The 14317-nt window shown below is 58.8% G+C and overlaps 1 protein-coding gene across 1 annotated transcript; it reads left to right on the top strand.

Annotated features, from left to right (window-relative positions):
* The first annotated feature begins 1463 nt into the window (after positions 1-1463).
* LRIT1 (leucine rich repeat, Ig-like and transmembrane domains 1) lies at positions 1464-9968 on the top strand. The gene is made up of 4 exons (XM_054729218.1): positions 1464-1585; positions 3984-4447; positions 7633-7938; positions 9058-9968. The coding sequence occupies exons 1-4, from the start codon at positions 1464-1466 to the stop codon at positions 9966-9968; spliced, it is 1803 nt and encodes a 600-aa protein (XP_054585193.1).
* The last annotated feature ends 4349 nt before the right edge of the window (positions 9969-14317 follow it).

Here is a 14317-nt window from a genome sequence, read left to right as displayed (position 1 = left end):
GCTGCCTACAGGGGCCTTCCTTGGTCATCCGTGTTCCCAGTCTTTCCTGCTTATTACCAATTCTGTCTTGCATCACTGGCTAATACATATGTCAGGGTTTTCTCATGCCAAGATTTCAAGAGTTCGAGGGAGAAGAGAAGCAGGGCGGACCTGGAATAAGGGTGGAATCCAGCAGGTATGGCCGACGGAGGGCATCCCAGCAGGAGGAGGGAAAGCAGAGATGTAGAAACGGGTTCGGTCTGGCCTTTGGCTTGTGGGGGACGAGGTGGAGGTGAGAAAACCATCTTGGCTGGATTGGGAGAGAGGAAGGGATGGGAACTAACTCTCTGGAAGCCGATGTCCAAACAGTCATCCATGCGTGCACGCGGCCCGGATCTGCCTGGGGCACATCTCGCTGGTCTAGGCCTGCCTAGACCCATGGGCATGAGAGACTGAGGAACCTTCTGGAAAGGCCAAGGGAAACAGGTAGGGCATCTGGTCCAAGGGGCAAAGCCTTGGGGTCAAGAGTGAGGAATGCAGGAGTGAAAGGTGCTGTCTGTGCTGGGATGAGGTTGGGGTAGGAGACAATCCTGAAAACAGAGCACCTGCTCCCAAAGCTCTGAGGGACCTGGCGGGGCCCCGCCGAGTCCGGTGCCTCCTGGAGAAGAGCGCGCCTTGGTCCTCGGGGTGACGGCCAGGGCTCTGCTCGGAAGGCAGTGCTCCTCGTGGCTGCTCACGGCAGGCGGGAGACAGCTGCTTGCCGAGCCCCAGAGGCTCGTGAGCTCCTGGGAGAGCATTCAGGGGTCTCTCCAAACCTCTGCATCTCCCCACTCCTCCCTGAGCAGGTACTTGCAAGTGACAACAAAACGGTCCTGGCGACTCCTAGAGAGCTTCTGCTTCTCGGGCTGTCGAGGGCTGGGGAACTTGGGTTGTTCAATTTTTATAAACACCCAGAGCAAAGTAACATTACTTCCCTTTGACGAATGAGGACACAGAGGCCAAGAGGAGTCATGTGACTGACCAAAGGCCACAGCTCTGAGTGGAAGCGCTGGGATTTGAACCAGGCAGCGTGGTCCTGAGCTTGGGCTCTTCCTAACGCCTTCACTGCCCTCACCTCTTTGCGTCTGCACCACAGCACACATCGCAGAGAAGAATGCCCACGGCCGGGCTGTCCTCAGGGCTCTGCAGGTGGGCGGCCAGCCAGCTGGCCCAGCTACTGCTTGCCCTGTCCACCTCCCTGCCCCACCTTGCCCAGCCCGGCCTCTCTGGGCCTGTGGCTGTTGTTACGGAGGGGACCCCCACCCCTAATCTCAGGATGGGTGATTCCAGGGTGCAATAAGCCGCTGAGTACTGTGACTGGCTGAGCTCCCTTCCCTAATCCCCATTCTGTCCTGTTTATCTGAGGGCCTGGGGCAGGGGGGAAGCAGGCAGGACAGACTGGGCCAGGCCAGGCCCCTGCCTGGGCTGCAGCAGAGCCCGGAACCATGAGGGTGGCGCTGGGCATGCTCTGGCTCCTGGCCCTCAGGCCCCCACCCCAGGCCTGGAGCTCCTGTCCACCTCAGTGCAGCTGCAGCCTCCAGGTCCTGGGCGATGGCAGCATGGCCAGGTAAGGCGCCAGGTGTGTGGGTGGCATCCCAGCCCCCAGCTCCACCAGCTGGCTAGGGTGGGAGGGTTGGATGCCGGCTCAGAGAGTAGCCAGGTGAGATCTCCATTTCCCGGGACCTGAGGCTGGTCTGTGCTGAATCACTGTCTGGCCAGCAAGGCATGGCTCTGCCTCAGAGGTACCAGGCACCTCTGCAGGAGGAGTGCGGTGGGGCACAGGTATGCAGCCCCAGGATATCCTTCCCGAATCCTCCTCCAGGACTTCTCCCCTTTATCTCTTCCTCCCTCCCTTCCTTCCTTCCTTCCTCCCTCCCTTCCTTCCTCCCTCCCTCCCTCCCTCCCTTCCTTCCTTCCTTCCTTCCTTCCTTCCTTCCTTCCTTCCTTTTCCCCCTCCCACCATTCTCTCCATATCTCCTTAGCCTCCTCTTTCCCAGGCCTTTCCTATTCTCTTGCCCCATCTCTCAGGGTGCCCATTCACATCCCAGGTATCTCTGCCCACCCTCCCAGGATGGACCGCCTGCCTCCTATGCACTGCCTTTTGGGTCTCCTCTGGCAAAGCCCTTGGGGCCTCAGCCTTGGCCTCTTCCTAGGGCTCTCCGACGGCCGGGACTGCCCATTCTTTTGCAGCAAGCGCCCTTCCCTCCCTCCGCACCTCTCTCTGACTTTCCCCACCCCTCTGAGCTCTGGGGGCACCTCCATCCCCCCTCCATGGGCGTCCCTGGGCCATGGGGTTTGTGCGCCCTGCTCTTCCACCCCCACCATGACTCCCTCTCTTTCTCCTCCTCTGTCTTTAAAGCATCTTTCCCCTGACACTTCAGTTTGTCCATCCATGAGCACCAAACCCCACCTCACTCAGGATTCACCTGGCCCAGGGCCTCTCCCACAATCTTTCCCACCTTCTGGAATGCCATCTTCCTTTCCCCCTTAGGTGGGTGTAGGGGAGACACTGGTGGCTCCTGATCAGGCAGCAGTATTGTCAGCGCGCCTCTCAGTGTCCCAGCCTGGGTGCTGGCTGACTGGGTGTGAGGGAGGCGGTGGGAGGCTGGAGGCACAGGAAGAGCTCCACGTGTGGCTCAGATCTCTGTACTCCAGCTCACGCGGCCCGTCAGCCATGAGGGGCCCCTTCCACAGGGAAGCCAGGCGACCGTGGGCTGCAGGGCCTCCTCCCACCACAGGAAGCACCGGCTGAGCCCGCAGCGTCGGGCAGGCCTGTGCTGGGACCCTGACTCTGCCTGTTGGCGATGGGCAGGGGCAGGGACGGGGAGGACCTGGGGACAGGTTAACCTTCGTGTGGAAAAGGACTCTCCAAGGACAGCGTCTAGGCCCCTATGTCAGCCCGTGGCCATCCTGCCTCTGACACCAGAGCTCTCGCCACAGTCTACCTGGAGCCTCACAGCTGTTCGCCAGCCCGTGTGCAGGGAGGTCCTGCCAGGGGAGGAGGCCTGAGCGGCTGCGGTGCCCACGGGCACGACGTGTGGGGAGGCCGAGGCCCCTTGCATCTCGGCACCTCCCGGCCTCCCAGGCCGGCTCCCGGACAGCTGCTCCATCCTGCCGGTGTGTGAGCCCTTGCGGTGAGAGCCAGCCCTGCGGCCTAGACTTTCGTGCCAAACTCACAGCCAAAACGTCAGGTGCCGCTGTCGGGCAGGAGGTGCCTTGGCAGGCGCTGTGGAGACTGACACACCGGCAGGGCTGGTGGCATCTCTGCCTGGCCACCAGCCTGGGCCCTGCGGGCGACCCACGTGTGAGCTGGCACACACATGGCCTCCTTTGCCCCCAACCACCCGTGAGGTGGACTCTATTGTTAAGGGGACACAGAGGAAAGAGATGGTCATGTAACGTGCTCAAGGACAGGGCAGCAAGCAGAGCCCAGGTGTGAGTCTGGCTGGAGGGTGGGGGTGGGGCTCAGTCAGAGGGGGAGGCACCTCAGTGGCTGGTTTCTGATGCTCTTGGCATATAGTTTTTTATAGTTTATGCCGCCTTCTTGGCATATAGTTTTTTAAATGAAGAAAAGCCCAAATGGTTACAAAGCAGAGCTGCAATTTGACAATCAATACTTTCAGCCCATTTGCAAAAGGACATGCGTGTGGGGATCTTGGGACTCCTGAGTGCTGTACTTTGGTGGGGAGGGAGGGCAGTGCCCGGCATGGCAGAATCAGCTTGAGGTCCCTCGGGGTGACAGAGACCAAGCCGCCCCGGGGGGACCCCGTGAAAGGCTCTGAAATCAGCCCTCCCCACTCCACCCCGTCCCAGAAACCAGGAGGGGCTGGATCCCGCCCATCCCAGAGCCCCGCAGCTTGGAGCCAGGCAGGTGTCCCGGTCCCCGCAGAGCAGCGGCCTCAGGCAGGAGGTGGGAGGGTCTCGCCTGCCTGACCCTCGATCCGACGCCCCCTTTCTGTGCCTAGGACCGTGGTATGCAACGACCCGGACATGACCCTGCCCCCCGTGGCCATGCCGCCGGACACCTGCCGGCTGCGCCTGGAGCGCACGGCCATCCGCCGGGTGCCCGCCGCCGCCTTCGCCGCGCTGCGCCGCCTGGAGCAGCTCTGGCTGCCCTACAACGCGCTGGGCCGGCTGGGCGCGCGGGCGCTGCGGGGCCTGGGCCGCCTGCGGGAGCTGCGCCTGCCGGGCAACCGCCTGGCTGCCTTCCCCTGGGCCGCGCTCGGGGACGCGCCGCGGCTGCGGCTGCTGGACCTGCAGGCCAACCGGCTCGCCGCTGTGCCGCCCGGCGCCGCGCGCTTCCTGCGCAACCTCACCTTCCTGGACCTCTCCAGCAACCGGCTGCTGCGGCTCCCGCCCGCGCTCCTGGCCGCCTGGGCTCCGCTGCCCGCCGCGCCCTCCCTCCCGGGCCGCCCCGGGCTGGTCCTAGGTGAGAGCGGCCCCTTCGCCTCGGGTCTGTGCAGGACGCCACGCCTCTCTGGGCTCTGCCTCTTTCCCTGGGAAATAGACCAGGCGCCGGTCCTGGGTTTGAGTGGAGGCTGGGTGCCGGGCACATACTGGTAGGTAAGGTTAGCAGTTCAAATTCTGGCCCTGCCTCTTACTAGCTGTGTCCCTGGCTCAGCTTCTCTGCGCCCGTTTCCTTTAGAGAAGAGAGGTTGATAGAAAGATCTAGTCAAACATGCAGGCCTGTGGGCACAGAGCTGGCAGCCATGGGCAACTGGGCAGCACAGGGACGTGCCCAACTCCCCTCAACCCCCCCAGCCCAGCACCTAGGGTGCTGCAGCCCCAGGACCATCTGGACCATCTGGGCGCAGAACAGCCTCTCCCAAGGCCACACCCCTCTGAGGACAGTCCCATCCCAGGACCTATCAGGGGTAAGGTAAAGACCCAGTCACCAGAGACTCTGATGGGGTATTTCAGCTCCAGACCATCCTCAACCCCCTCCCCCCTCCCCCCCCTCCCCGCCACAGCCCGGGGGTTTGCCAGGCGCACAGAGCTCCCCCCTCTCCTGCTTTCCTCCTTCCCCTGCTCCGTACTCTTCCTCTCAGCCTCCTTCTGGGAAACCCAAAGCCAACAATCTTCACAGCACGTCCCCCCCCTCCCCCCCCCCGGCCACCGAGATTCCTCTGAGCTCTCGGCACAGGCCCTGCCATGCTCTTGGCTGACCTGTAGTCCTGGATGGCCATCAGCATCAGTGTGCCCCTGAAGGTCCCCACTCTCCCTCCTGTCCCTCATAGAACGGACCCTTACGCACCAGGGGTAGCAGTGCAAGCACAATCCCCCCTGTTTTATAGACGAACACATAAACTGGGGGTTACAAAGTGGAGGGTTTGGGCCAATGCTCCTGTCATGAGCCGGTCTGGTTCCCAGTCCCCTGAGGGTGGGGAGCACCCGCTGCGCAGAGGCGAGGTGTGTAGCATGAGAGAGGTCTCCTGGCTGGACAGGTCTGGGCCTGGGGGCTGGAGGGCTTGCCCTGGAAGTGGCTCCGGGAGGGACTGTCAGGAGCCTCCCTGGGAAGCAGGAGGGAACAGCAAGCCCTTCAGCCCCGCCCCCTCCAGAGCCTCCGACACGAAGGGCACCTTCTAGGGAAGCACCTCCCTGGACAAACGTTTATTTGAAAATCAAGTTGAACTGGAGCGTCCTTTTCTTAAATATTTGGTGACTTGTTTCCAACAACCATGGCAGGCAGCCAGGGCAAGGTGTGCTGAGCCAGGTCACAAATAAGGGGCAAGAGACGTCTGCGTGCAGCCAGGAGACGGCCCCGGAGGCTCGGTTCCCACTGCTGCCCGCTCTTGCTCTGGTCCTGTCCTGGTCCTAACAACCACTGGCTGCCAGGTGAACTAGGCCTTTCTTGTCCCAGGCACCTCCCTGCGGGGGTGGGGTGACAGGTGGGGACATACATTCTGGAAAATTAATTTTAATGACACAACGCATGCATGAATATATGTGAACATTTAAAATATTTTAGAAAGGCTAACGTTTCTGTCCCTTCTCCCCCTCATAAATGGTAGCCACTCTTATGTTTATTTTCATGTTTCCTGTCTTCCACAAGATATCTACATACACATACATACACACACATAGGAAGTTTATGTGTGTTTTACATACAATTTTATCATATTGTATATATCAACCAGCACCAATTTCCTACCCAGGAGTGTGTCTCGGAGATGTTTGTTAGTTACTGCAAGGATCAGCTTCACGTGGTTAAACCGGTGCCTAACATTTCATAGCGCCGCTTCCTCAGCCAGTCCCCTTTAACGGACCTTCGGGCTGTGTTCCTTATTTTAGTCACACCTGCTCTTGACTCTGCAGCCTGGTACCTGCAGACATCTCTCTAGGGGCTGGGGGCGTGGCAAGCTCACGGAGCGTGCACGCTCGATGTTCTATTGTTCCCCAGGCATGTGGTGTCCGCTCTGCAAGCTGACTTGAGCCCTTATGAATGTGGGCCATAGTTCTAGGCGCTGGGAATGCAGCCGTGAGCACAGCTGATGCAGATCTACTTTCTCATGGGGTTAACAGTTAACGTGGCCGATGTTTCACTTTGCCAATGGCGGGTGACCGCCTCACTGTCCTGTGACTCTGCCTTTTGCAGTCATTTACTGGGGACTCTGTACCAGGTGCAAGCCAGAGCAGGCAGTGACGACTCGTTACACGCACTTCACCGGGGACGGGGAGCAGCCGCCCGCTGGATGGGGAGGGCTGGGAGGGCAGAAGGGGCCAGTGCTCTCACATGAGTTGTGAACATCCAGCAGATCTGAATGCAGCCTTTCCACACTCACATCCTCCTTTCAAACAAACCGAACGCCTGCAGATACATGTACAAGACACACCGATTCCTAGACACACTGCTATCACATTCAATAACAGTCTTTGGGGGATAAAAAGTACATCATATTAAATGCATTTATTTTGCATTTCAGAAATGCAAACACATAAAGAGGATTTGTGCCTGAGAATTGAGGACACAGGATGCCCTGTCTCTGTTGGAGGTTTTGACAGGGGGTGGGGGCGGGGGTGGGCAGTGACCTTCCAGCTCTGAAAGACATGGGAGCGCAGCGGGGCGACATAGGGTTTGATTTCCTGGCCTCCTCTCTTCTCTCCTTTGGAGCCTGTGTCAGGGGACCCAGGCTCAGACAGCCGCCCTGCTGCGTGGTGCCGGCCGTGTCACTCACACTGGGAGGGCAGGGGTCACAGCACTGCCGCGACGGGCTTTGGCGCATAGCGAGCACCACAGGAATGCTCACTGGCCAGTGGCCTGAAAGTGTCCCTCCAAGGCTGGCGGGGTCATTGCTGATGCTGTGGGTGCTGTGTGGCCTACCCGGACCTGATATGATTCTGTTTCATTTATGCTCATGACAACCTGACAAGGAAGCAGTGAGGCCTCAAGAGAAAGAGCAGGCTGAGGGGGCAGGGCTGGGGGGTCCAGGGGGCAGGGCTGGGGGGTCCAGGGGGCAGGGCTGGGGGGCCGAGGGGGCAAGGCCTGGGGGCAAGAAGTGGGGTGGGAGGCCAGTTCTGCTGGCTGAGCTCAGGACTTGCCTAGGCCTCCCAAGGGGGAGGGAGTGGGCCTGGGTTGGGAACAGCCGGGCTGATCTCTGGCCTCTCACCCTGCAGGGCTGCAAGACAACCCCTGGGTGTGCGACTGCCGACTCCACGACCTGGTCCACTTCCTGGAAGGCGGGGCCCCGCACCTGGCCTTCATAGAGGCGGGGCTGCGGTGTGCCGGCCCGGGCGGCCTGGCAGGCGTGGCCTTCCGCCAGCTGCAGCTGAGGAGGTGCCAGGGACCCGAGCTGCGACCGGGCGTGGCCAGCGTCACGTCTCCCTTGGGCAGCACAGTGTTGCTCCGTTGTGGGGCCACTGGCGTCCCTGAGCCCCAGATGAGCTGGAGGAGGGTCAGTGGGCGCCCACTCAACGGCACAGGTGTGTGAGCTGCAGGGACCACCATGCTGAGATCCCACAGGGCAGGCGAGTCAGGGTCCCAAAGGCCGGGGAGCGGGCGGCAGGCCGAGCGGGGCTGCTCACTCCCACTCTGCCCGATGGGGTTGGACAGGCGCCACGCGGTGGCAGGGCCTGGGGACAGGAGCCTCCATGGCGGCTCTCAGCTGTCCTGTCATATCCCACCAGCCCCTCTATTGGAGGCTCAGGCCCCCGAGAGGGCAGCATGCTGACATGTGGTGGGAGGTGCTCTTAGTGTGTTTAATATTTATAGTGAGTCTCCCAGTTGCAAATATTAAGTTGGTATCACTAGGAGTAACTTTTGATGTGAGTTACATTCATGAAGCTCTTTGTTAAATGTATTCTGGCCATCATGTCTTTGAGCTTTGAAGAGCAATCTTATTCTGTATAAGGAACCTGAGGTTCCGAGAGGCTAAATGCCTGGCCTCCATCAGCAGCTCCGACGGGAGGCCTGGGCGCAGACCGCGACCCGGTGACTCCACAGTGCGGCTCTTTCACCCGGAGACGGAGGGCTCGTCTCTGGCCCGCCTGGGCTGGAAGGGGTGCGGGGCCAGCGCTCGGCGCCCACGGAGAGTTAGGAGGAGCCTCTCTCAGTGTCTGGCCGGAACGCTTGGCTCCACCCAGCTTTCTTCTCTCTCCTGCACCCAGGTTGGCCAGTGCTGCTCTAGAACAAGGGGTTTGGAGTCAGGGTGCAGGGAGCTGTGCAGGGAGCGCCATGCCACAGACACAGGCAGGAGGTGCCCTGGAGCTGGTGGGCTCCCGTCTCGCGCCCCCACCGGCCGCTGCCTGGTCAGCGCTGCAGAGCTCCAGGGCCCGAGGAACAGTGGGCATGGGGCCGGCCTAGAAGGCGGAGCATTCTTGGGCACTGACTCATTCTGTCTCCCCAGATTAGAGCCTTGGTGGCCTCAATCTCCTTGGCTAGTCTAGGAAAGGTTGGGTGAGCACCAGTGTTTTCTTGGGGTGACAAGGCCTTCAGTGGCGTGTACACAGTCCAGGCTGCGAGCTTGGCCCTGGGAGGGAGCCTGGGCACAGGCACCCTCCTCATCCATGTCTTCCTCCCCCCCCCCCCCCCCCCCCCCCCAGTGCACCAGCAGGTCTCCAGGGACGGCACCAGCTGGGCGCTGCTGGGCCTGCCCGCCGTGTCCCACCTCGACGCCGGGGACTACGTCTGCCAGGCCAGCAACTTCCTGGGCGCCTCCGAGGCCCTCACCTCCTTGGTCATCACCGAGCCCCCGGCTTCCACCGAGCGCAGCGGGAGCCCGGGGGCCCCACGGGCATGGACGGGCGAGGGGCCGGGAGCCGCTGTGTACGACAGGCTGGTGGCCCGGCGCGTGCCCCCCACGCCTGGGCCTGCAGGGCCCGGCACGGAGGAGGGCGGGCCGACGGGACCCCAGGAGGCCCGGACAGTGACAGCTCTCAAGGTGGTGGGGGACACGCGCCAGAGTGTGACGCTGGTGTGGAAGGCGCCCCGGGCCAGCAGCGTGGCCCTCAGCGTCCTGTACGCCGTCCTCGGGCAACGGGCCATGCGGCGGGTGGCCGTGCCGCCCGGGAGGACCAGGGTCACCCTCCGGGGGCTGGTGCCCGAGACCAAGTACGTGGCCTGTGTCTGCGCGTGGGGCCTGGCGCCCCGGAAGGAGCAGTGCGTCGTCTTCTCCCCCGACGAGGTGGCAGACGCCGAGGCCACTCAGCGGCTCATCAACGTGGTTGTGGCCAGCGTGGCCGCGGTCATCGCACTGCCCCTCACGCTGCTCGTGGGCTGCGGGGCCCTCCGCAGGCGCTGCCGCCGGTGCCGCGCCGGGCACTCCGCCGAGGCCACCAGCACCTACCTCAGCCTGGATGGGCTGAGCCTCGGCCTGGGCGAGCACTCGGGGGTGCGGCCCCAGCCCAGCCTCAGCGAGGCTGACGGGCTCCTGTCTGTCCGCTCCAGCTCCAGCCTGGACTCTGCACCCGGGAGCGCTAGGGGGGGCGGGCAGGTGGACGAGTACTTGTGCTGAGGCTCCGACCCCTTCCCCCACGGGCTCACCCACTCCTCCCACGTGGGTGCCTGCTCGCTCCTCCACTACACACGACAAGAACTAACACCTATTAAAGTGCTTCCTATGTGCCAGGAAGTGTTCTAAGTGCTTTATATACATTAACTCATTTAATTCTTACAACAATCGTTTGCAGAAGACACCTCTGCAATTCTCTCCCCATTTTCCTGGAGCAGAAGCAGGGGAATTAAGTAACTTGCTGTGGGACCCTCATCAGAGCACACGGTGCTCCAGGCCAAGTTGCCTCGCTCAGGTGCAAAGGCAGGACCCAGCGGTGGCCCAGCGTGCGCTCGCAGGCGGCCTCTCTGTAACCGGATGCTGGTGTCGCTATTTGGCAAGAAGCCTCTTTTGCCTGAGCTCCTATACCGAGTGCTGCGGACCAGCAGGGGGCTGGCCCCTATGTCTGTGGGCTGCTTTGTGGGAAGAACTACTCTGTTTAATGGCTCCTTGTCAGCAATGGCTCCTTGGTCTGCAGTAAAGACTCTCCTGTGTGCCCACGACTTCTCACGTCTTCTCCATCTGAGCCCGGGCGTCCGAGGGCCTGTGCCCCACACGCCTGTGCGGCCGTTTCGCTGCACATGAATGAAGCAACAGCGCAGGCCCCGAGCAGCGAGCGGCACTTACGTTTGCACAGCCCACAGGTCTGGGAGTGGCAGGTGGCTCTGCCCCGTGTGTCTTATTTGGGGCCCAACATGGAGAGCTGGTGGCCACTGGGGCAGCTCCTTTCTCGGGGGGTCAGATGATATCAGAGGAATGTGACGCCTCTCAAACTCTTGGCTTAGAATGGGCACACTGCCATTTCTGCCCAATTCTATCTGCCAAAACCAGTGCCATGGCCAAACCCAACTTAAACGGGAGGAGGACAGTTCTCGCTTGGAAGTCATGGTGGGGCAGCACGATTGGCTGAGCCGTAATCTCATCTACTGCGTTGCCCACAACCACGCAAGCGGGACGTGGCCACGCACAGTTGGCCGGCAGTGAGGCCTTACTGCTGGCATCTGTGCGGTGTGGCGGCGGTGGCGCTCACAGGGCCTCACACACGCCTCCGAGCAGCAGCGCGTTTGTGCGTCACACACACCAGCCTCCCTGTGGACACTGACTGATTCTCACACTTTTCCTCTGGGCGCCATTCTGCCTGGAGAGAGTAGTTTGATTTTCAATGAGTTCTAGAGGTTTGAATGGTGCTCATTGACTCACGAATGTCAGTCTGGAGGGGCTGAGAGGTGCCCGGGCGCAGCCCCGTGCACCGGGCTGTCTGCGCACAGCTCGCCCTGCCCATGCAGCCGTGTCTGTGGTGCTTCCTAAAACTTACCTTGGCTCCCGGGGGCGTCTCCAGGTCTCCCAGTCACTCAGGGGCCACTGGAAAGGAGGCCTCCTTCTCAGCTCACTTAGCGCTGGGCCCCTGAGGGCCTGAGTGTGGGCGTCCACAGACATGCCGTGAGTCTCGTCTGCAGCACTGAGCTCTACCAAAGGAGCATCCGGGGTATTTGGCGCCAAAACCTTGGGGTAACAACACCTGAGAAGATCTGGGACAGCAAGTGATCCACGGAAACGAACTGACTAACATCACCTAGGAGACGCCAGTGGTGCTGAACACTCGCTTAATATAAGCCAGGGTGCTGCTGGGATTTCTAAGGTTATTTCCTCTCACATTTACAAAGACCTTACGACATATTTTCCTGCTTTCTCTCATTTGACCCTCACAGCAGCTCCTCATAGAGGCTGGGCTACTGGACTGCATAGACGAGAACACTGAGTCCGAGAGCGGAGTAATTTACAGGGGTTGTGGTGATTTTCTCGGAGGGTCCAAGTCTTTGGTAACTTTCTGGCCAGCTGAGGGTCAGTATTCAGTGTGGATCTCTGCAATGCGATCCGCGGCAGCTCACCACATGCATGGGTGTGCTGTGCCACGGAGCCCGGGATCTCATCTACTGCGTGAGAGCAGCGGTGCCCGTGCACACCGAATGTCCATACATAGATGCCTTTTGCACATCACCTAGGACTTCAAAGCAAGCACTTCTTATTGTTAGTATTTATCCAGCACGTGTGTGTGTGTGTGTGTGTGTGTGTGTGTGTGTGTGAGAGAGAGAGAGAGAGAGAGAGAGAGAGAGAGAGAGAGAGAGAGAATTCAAACTCATCTGGACAAAATAACCCCAGATGGTCACCCCTGCAATCCCTGTAACCATCTTCCCCCATGTGTTCTGTCTTCTCTGATGTGCTCTTACAGAGGATACTCGGGCTGGATTGTGCTCATGAATATTCAAGTCATTGGAAAAAACAAATTCCCGTTATAAAAAAATAAAATGATGTCTTGTTTATATATTAGCCTTTGTTGTATGAGTCTGTTTAGTCTGAGTCAGTCCCTGAAAACCTGATGTTTTTTGAGTCCTGTGAAAAGCAGTCTGGCCACCCATGCAGACGGCCTGCCCGCACGGGGTCCCACAGCATACTGCCTTCCGGAGCCTTCTTTGGAGGGCTGGATCCATAGCCTCTCGTCATGCCTTTTCTGAATGGTGCGTAAATATGCTCTCCTTTGCCCAGGAGAAGCTGTGTCTCATGTTATTTGTCTGTAATTGCATGTCTAAGTTGAAGGGTATGGAAGGCAAATAAAAGAAATTCTGTCTTGGAAGTAGATGTGGGCTATTAAAACTAGATTTTCATTCAAGGGACCCAGAGAGCAATGCGCTTAGAGAACTAGAGCTGGGAATTTTTTTTTTTATTGATGAGAGAGAGAGAGAGAGAAACATCGATGCGAGAGAGAAACATAGGTCAGTTGCCTCCCGCACACACCCTGACAAGGGATTGAACCCCACAACCTGGGTATGTGCCCTGACCAGGATTGAACCCACCACCCTCTGGTGTGTGAATGGCACTCCAACCAACTGAGCCACGCCAGCCAGGGCTAGAGCTGGAAATTTCTGTTTTGACTATCATATAAGCCAGTAGAGACAAAAAATCATCTTCAAGTATTTGAGCATATTTTACTTGATTGCAAGGGCTTTCTTTTAGCCAGGATAGGTTATGTTTATGCTGTGCTAACAATTCCCAATTTTCAGTGGTTTAACATAGAAATATGTATTTTTGCTCTCACAGATCTACCTACGTCAGGAGGGACAGTGCACGAGGGGAGGGCTCTGCTCCACCCACTCACGCAGGGGCCCAGGCCGATGACCCCACCACCTGAATGTCAGCAGTGGCTGCAACAGGGAAGGAGGAACGGAGAAGCATGTCGGGGCTTTTAAGACATTATTTGCTCTAACATTTCATCAGCAAGAACGTTAGTCCCATAGCCCGCCTGTCTCAGGGGTGGGAACATGGCCTCCGTGGGTCCATCCGGGCACAGGCCTGCCACTGAGCCTGGGTCCCAGCTCTGACACGGTGGCCAGCAGCAGGTGAGGGAAGAGCAAGGGCAGCATGTCTGTTCCTTACAGGTCACGTAGTCTCTGTCCGAGATGTCCCAACGTCCTGCCAATTGAAGAGTTCAGAAACTTTCTGATTAATATTCTGTTAAGACAAGCCAGGAAGCTGATGCCCAGAAGCCATTTCTCTTTAATATTTCATAAACATGGAGTAAGTTCTCTCTTATACTCTGTCTCTACCACGATAAGAGCCCAATTCCTAAAGGCATCTTGCAAGAAGAGAGGTGGGGGTGTAATATCCTCAGACACCTTCCCCTTGTTGTTGAATCTATTGAGTTTAGAGACCACTCATTATTTAAGAAAAATAATACAACCCAAGTAACTTTTTTTGTTTGTTTGTTTTATAGTTTATTGATTTTTTTTCAGAGAGGAAGGAAGAGGGATAGAGAGCTAGAAACATCGATGAGAGAGAAACGTTGACCAGCCGCCTCCTGCACACCCCCTACCAGGGATGTGCCCGCAACCAATGTACATGCCCTTGACCGGAATCGAACCTGGGACCTTTCAGTCCTCAGACCGACGCTCTATCCACTGAGCCAAACCGGTGTTGGCCCAAGTAACATTCATTGTCCTAGTCTCCTGCCTTAACTGACAACATAGCTCCTCCAAGGCCCATATGCCACGTAAGGACCCAGAGGGTGAGGGGCCAGCAGAGGAGGGGAGCAGAAGTGCCCGCGATGCCAGATATTTCACACCCGTGGGTGTTTTCAGCAAACCACTGGTAGGTTGGGTTGAGCTAGACTCATTTGAAGAGACTAATATGGAATGAACAGAGAAAAATTTGTGGGGGATGGAGAGTTCTGTAGGCCCTTATATTTTGGGGTGAGAACAGAATTCACTGTGGTTTCTGATACCCACAGAGTAAAACACGTTTTTTCCAGGAAGCAAAAT

Source organism: Eptesicus fuscus, chromosome 17, assembly GCF_027574615.1.
Source record: "Eptesicus fuscus isolate TK198812 chromosome 17, DD_ASM_mEF_20220401, whole genome shotgun sequence".
Classification (NCBI taxonomy): Eukaryota; Metazoa; Chordata; class Mammalia; order Chiroptera; family Vespertilionidae; genus Eptesicus; species Eptesicus fuscus.
The sequence above is the reverse complement of the archived record's forward strand: the minus strand, read 5'-3'. Positions and strand labels throughout refer to the sequence as shown.

What these genes read in the sequence shown, in the direction of transcription:
- LRIT1 (XM_054729218.1), top strand. Translation starts at nt 1,464, where the DNA reads ATGAGGGTGGCGCTGGGCATGCTCTGGCTCCTGGCCCTCAGGCCCCCA. An exon ending in GGCGATGGCAGCATGGCCAG is followed by an intron (nt 1,586 to 3,983) that starts GTAAGGCGCCAG and finishes TTCTGTGCCTAG; the next exon opens with GACCGTGGTATGCAACGACC. An exon ending in GCGCCCACTCAACGGCACAG is followed by an intron (nt 7,939 to 9,057) that starts GTGTGTGAGCTG and finishes CCCCCCCCCCAG; the next exon opens with TGCACCAGCAGGTCTCCAGG.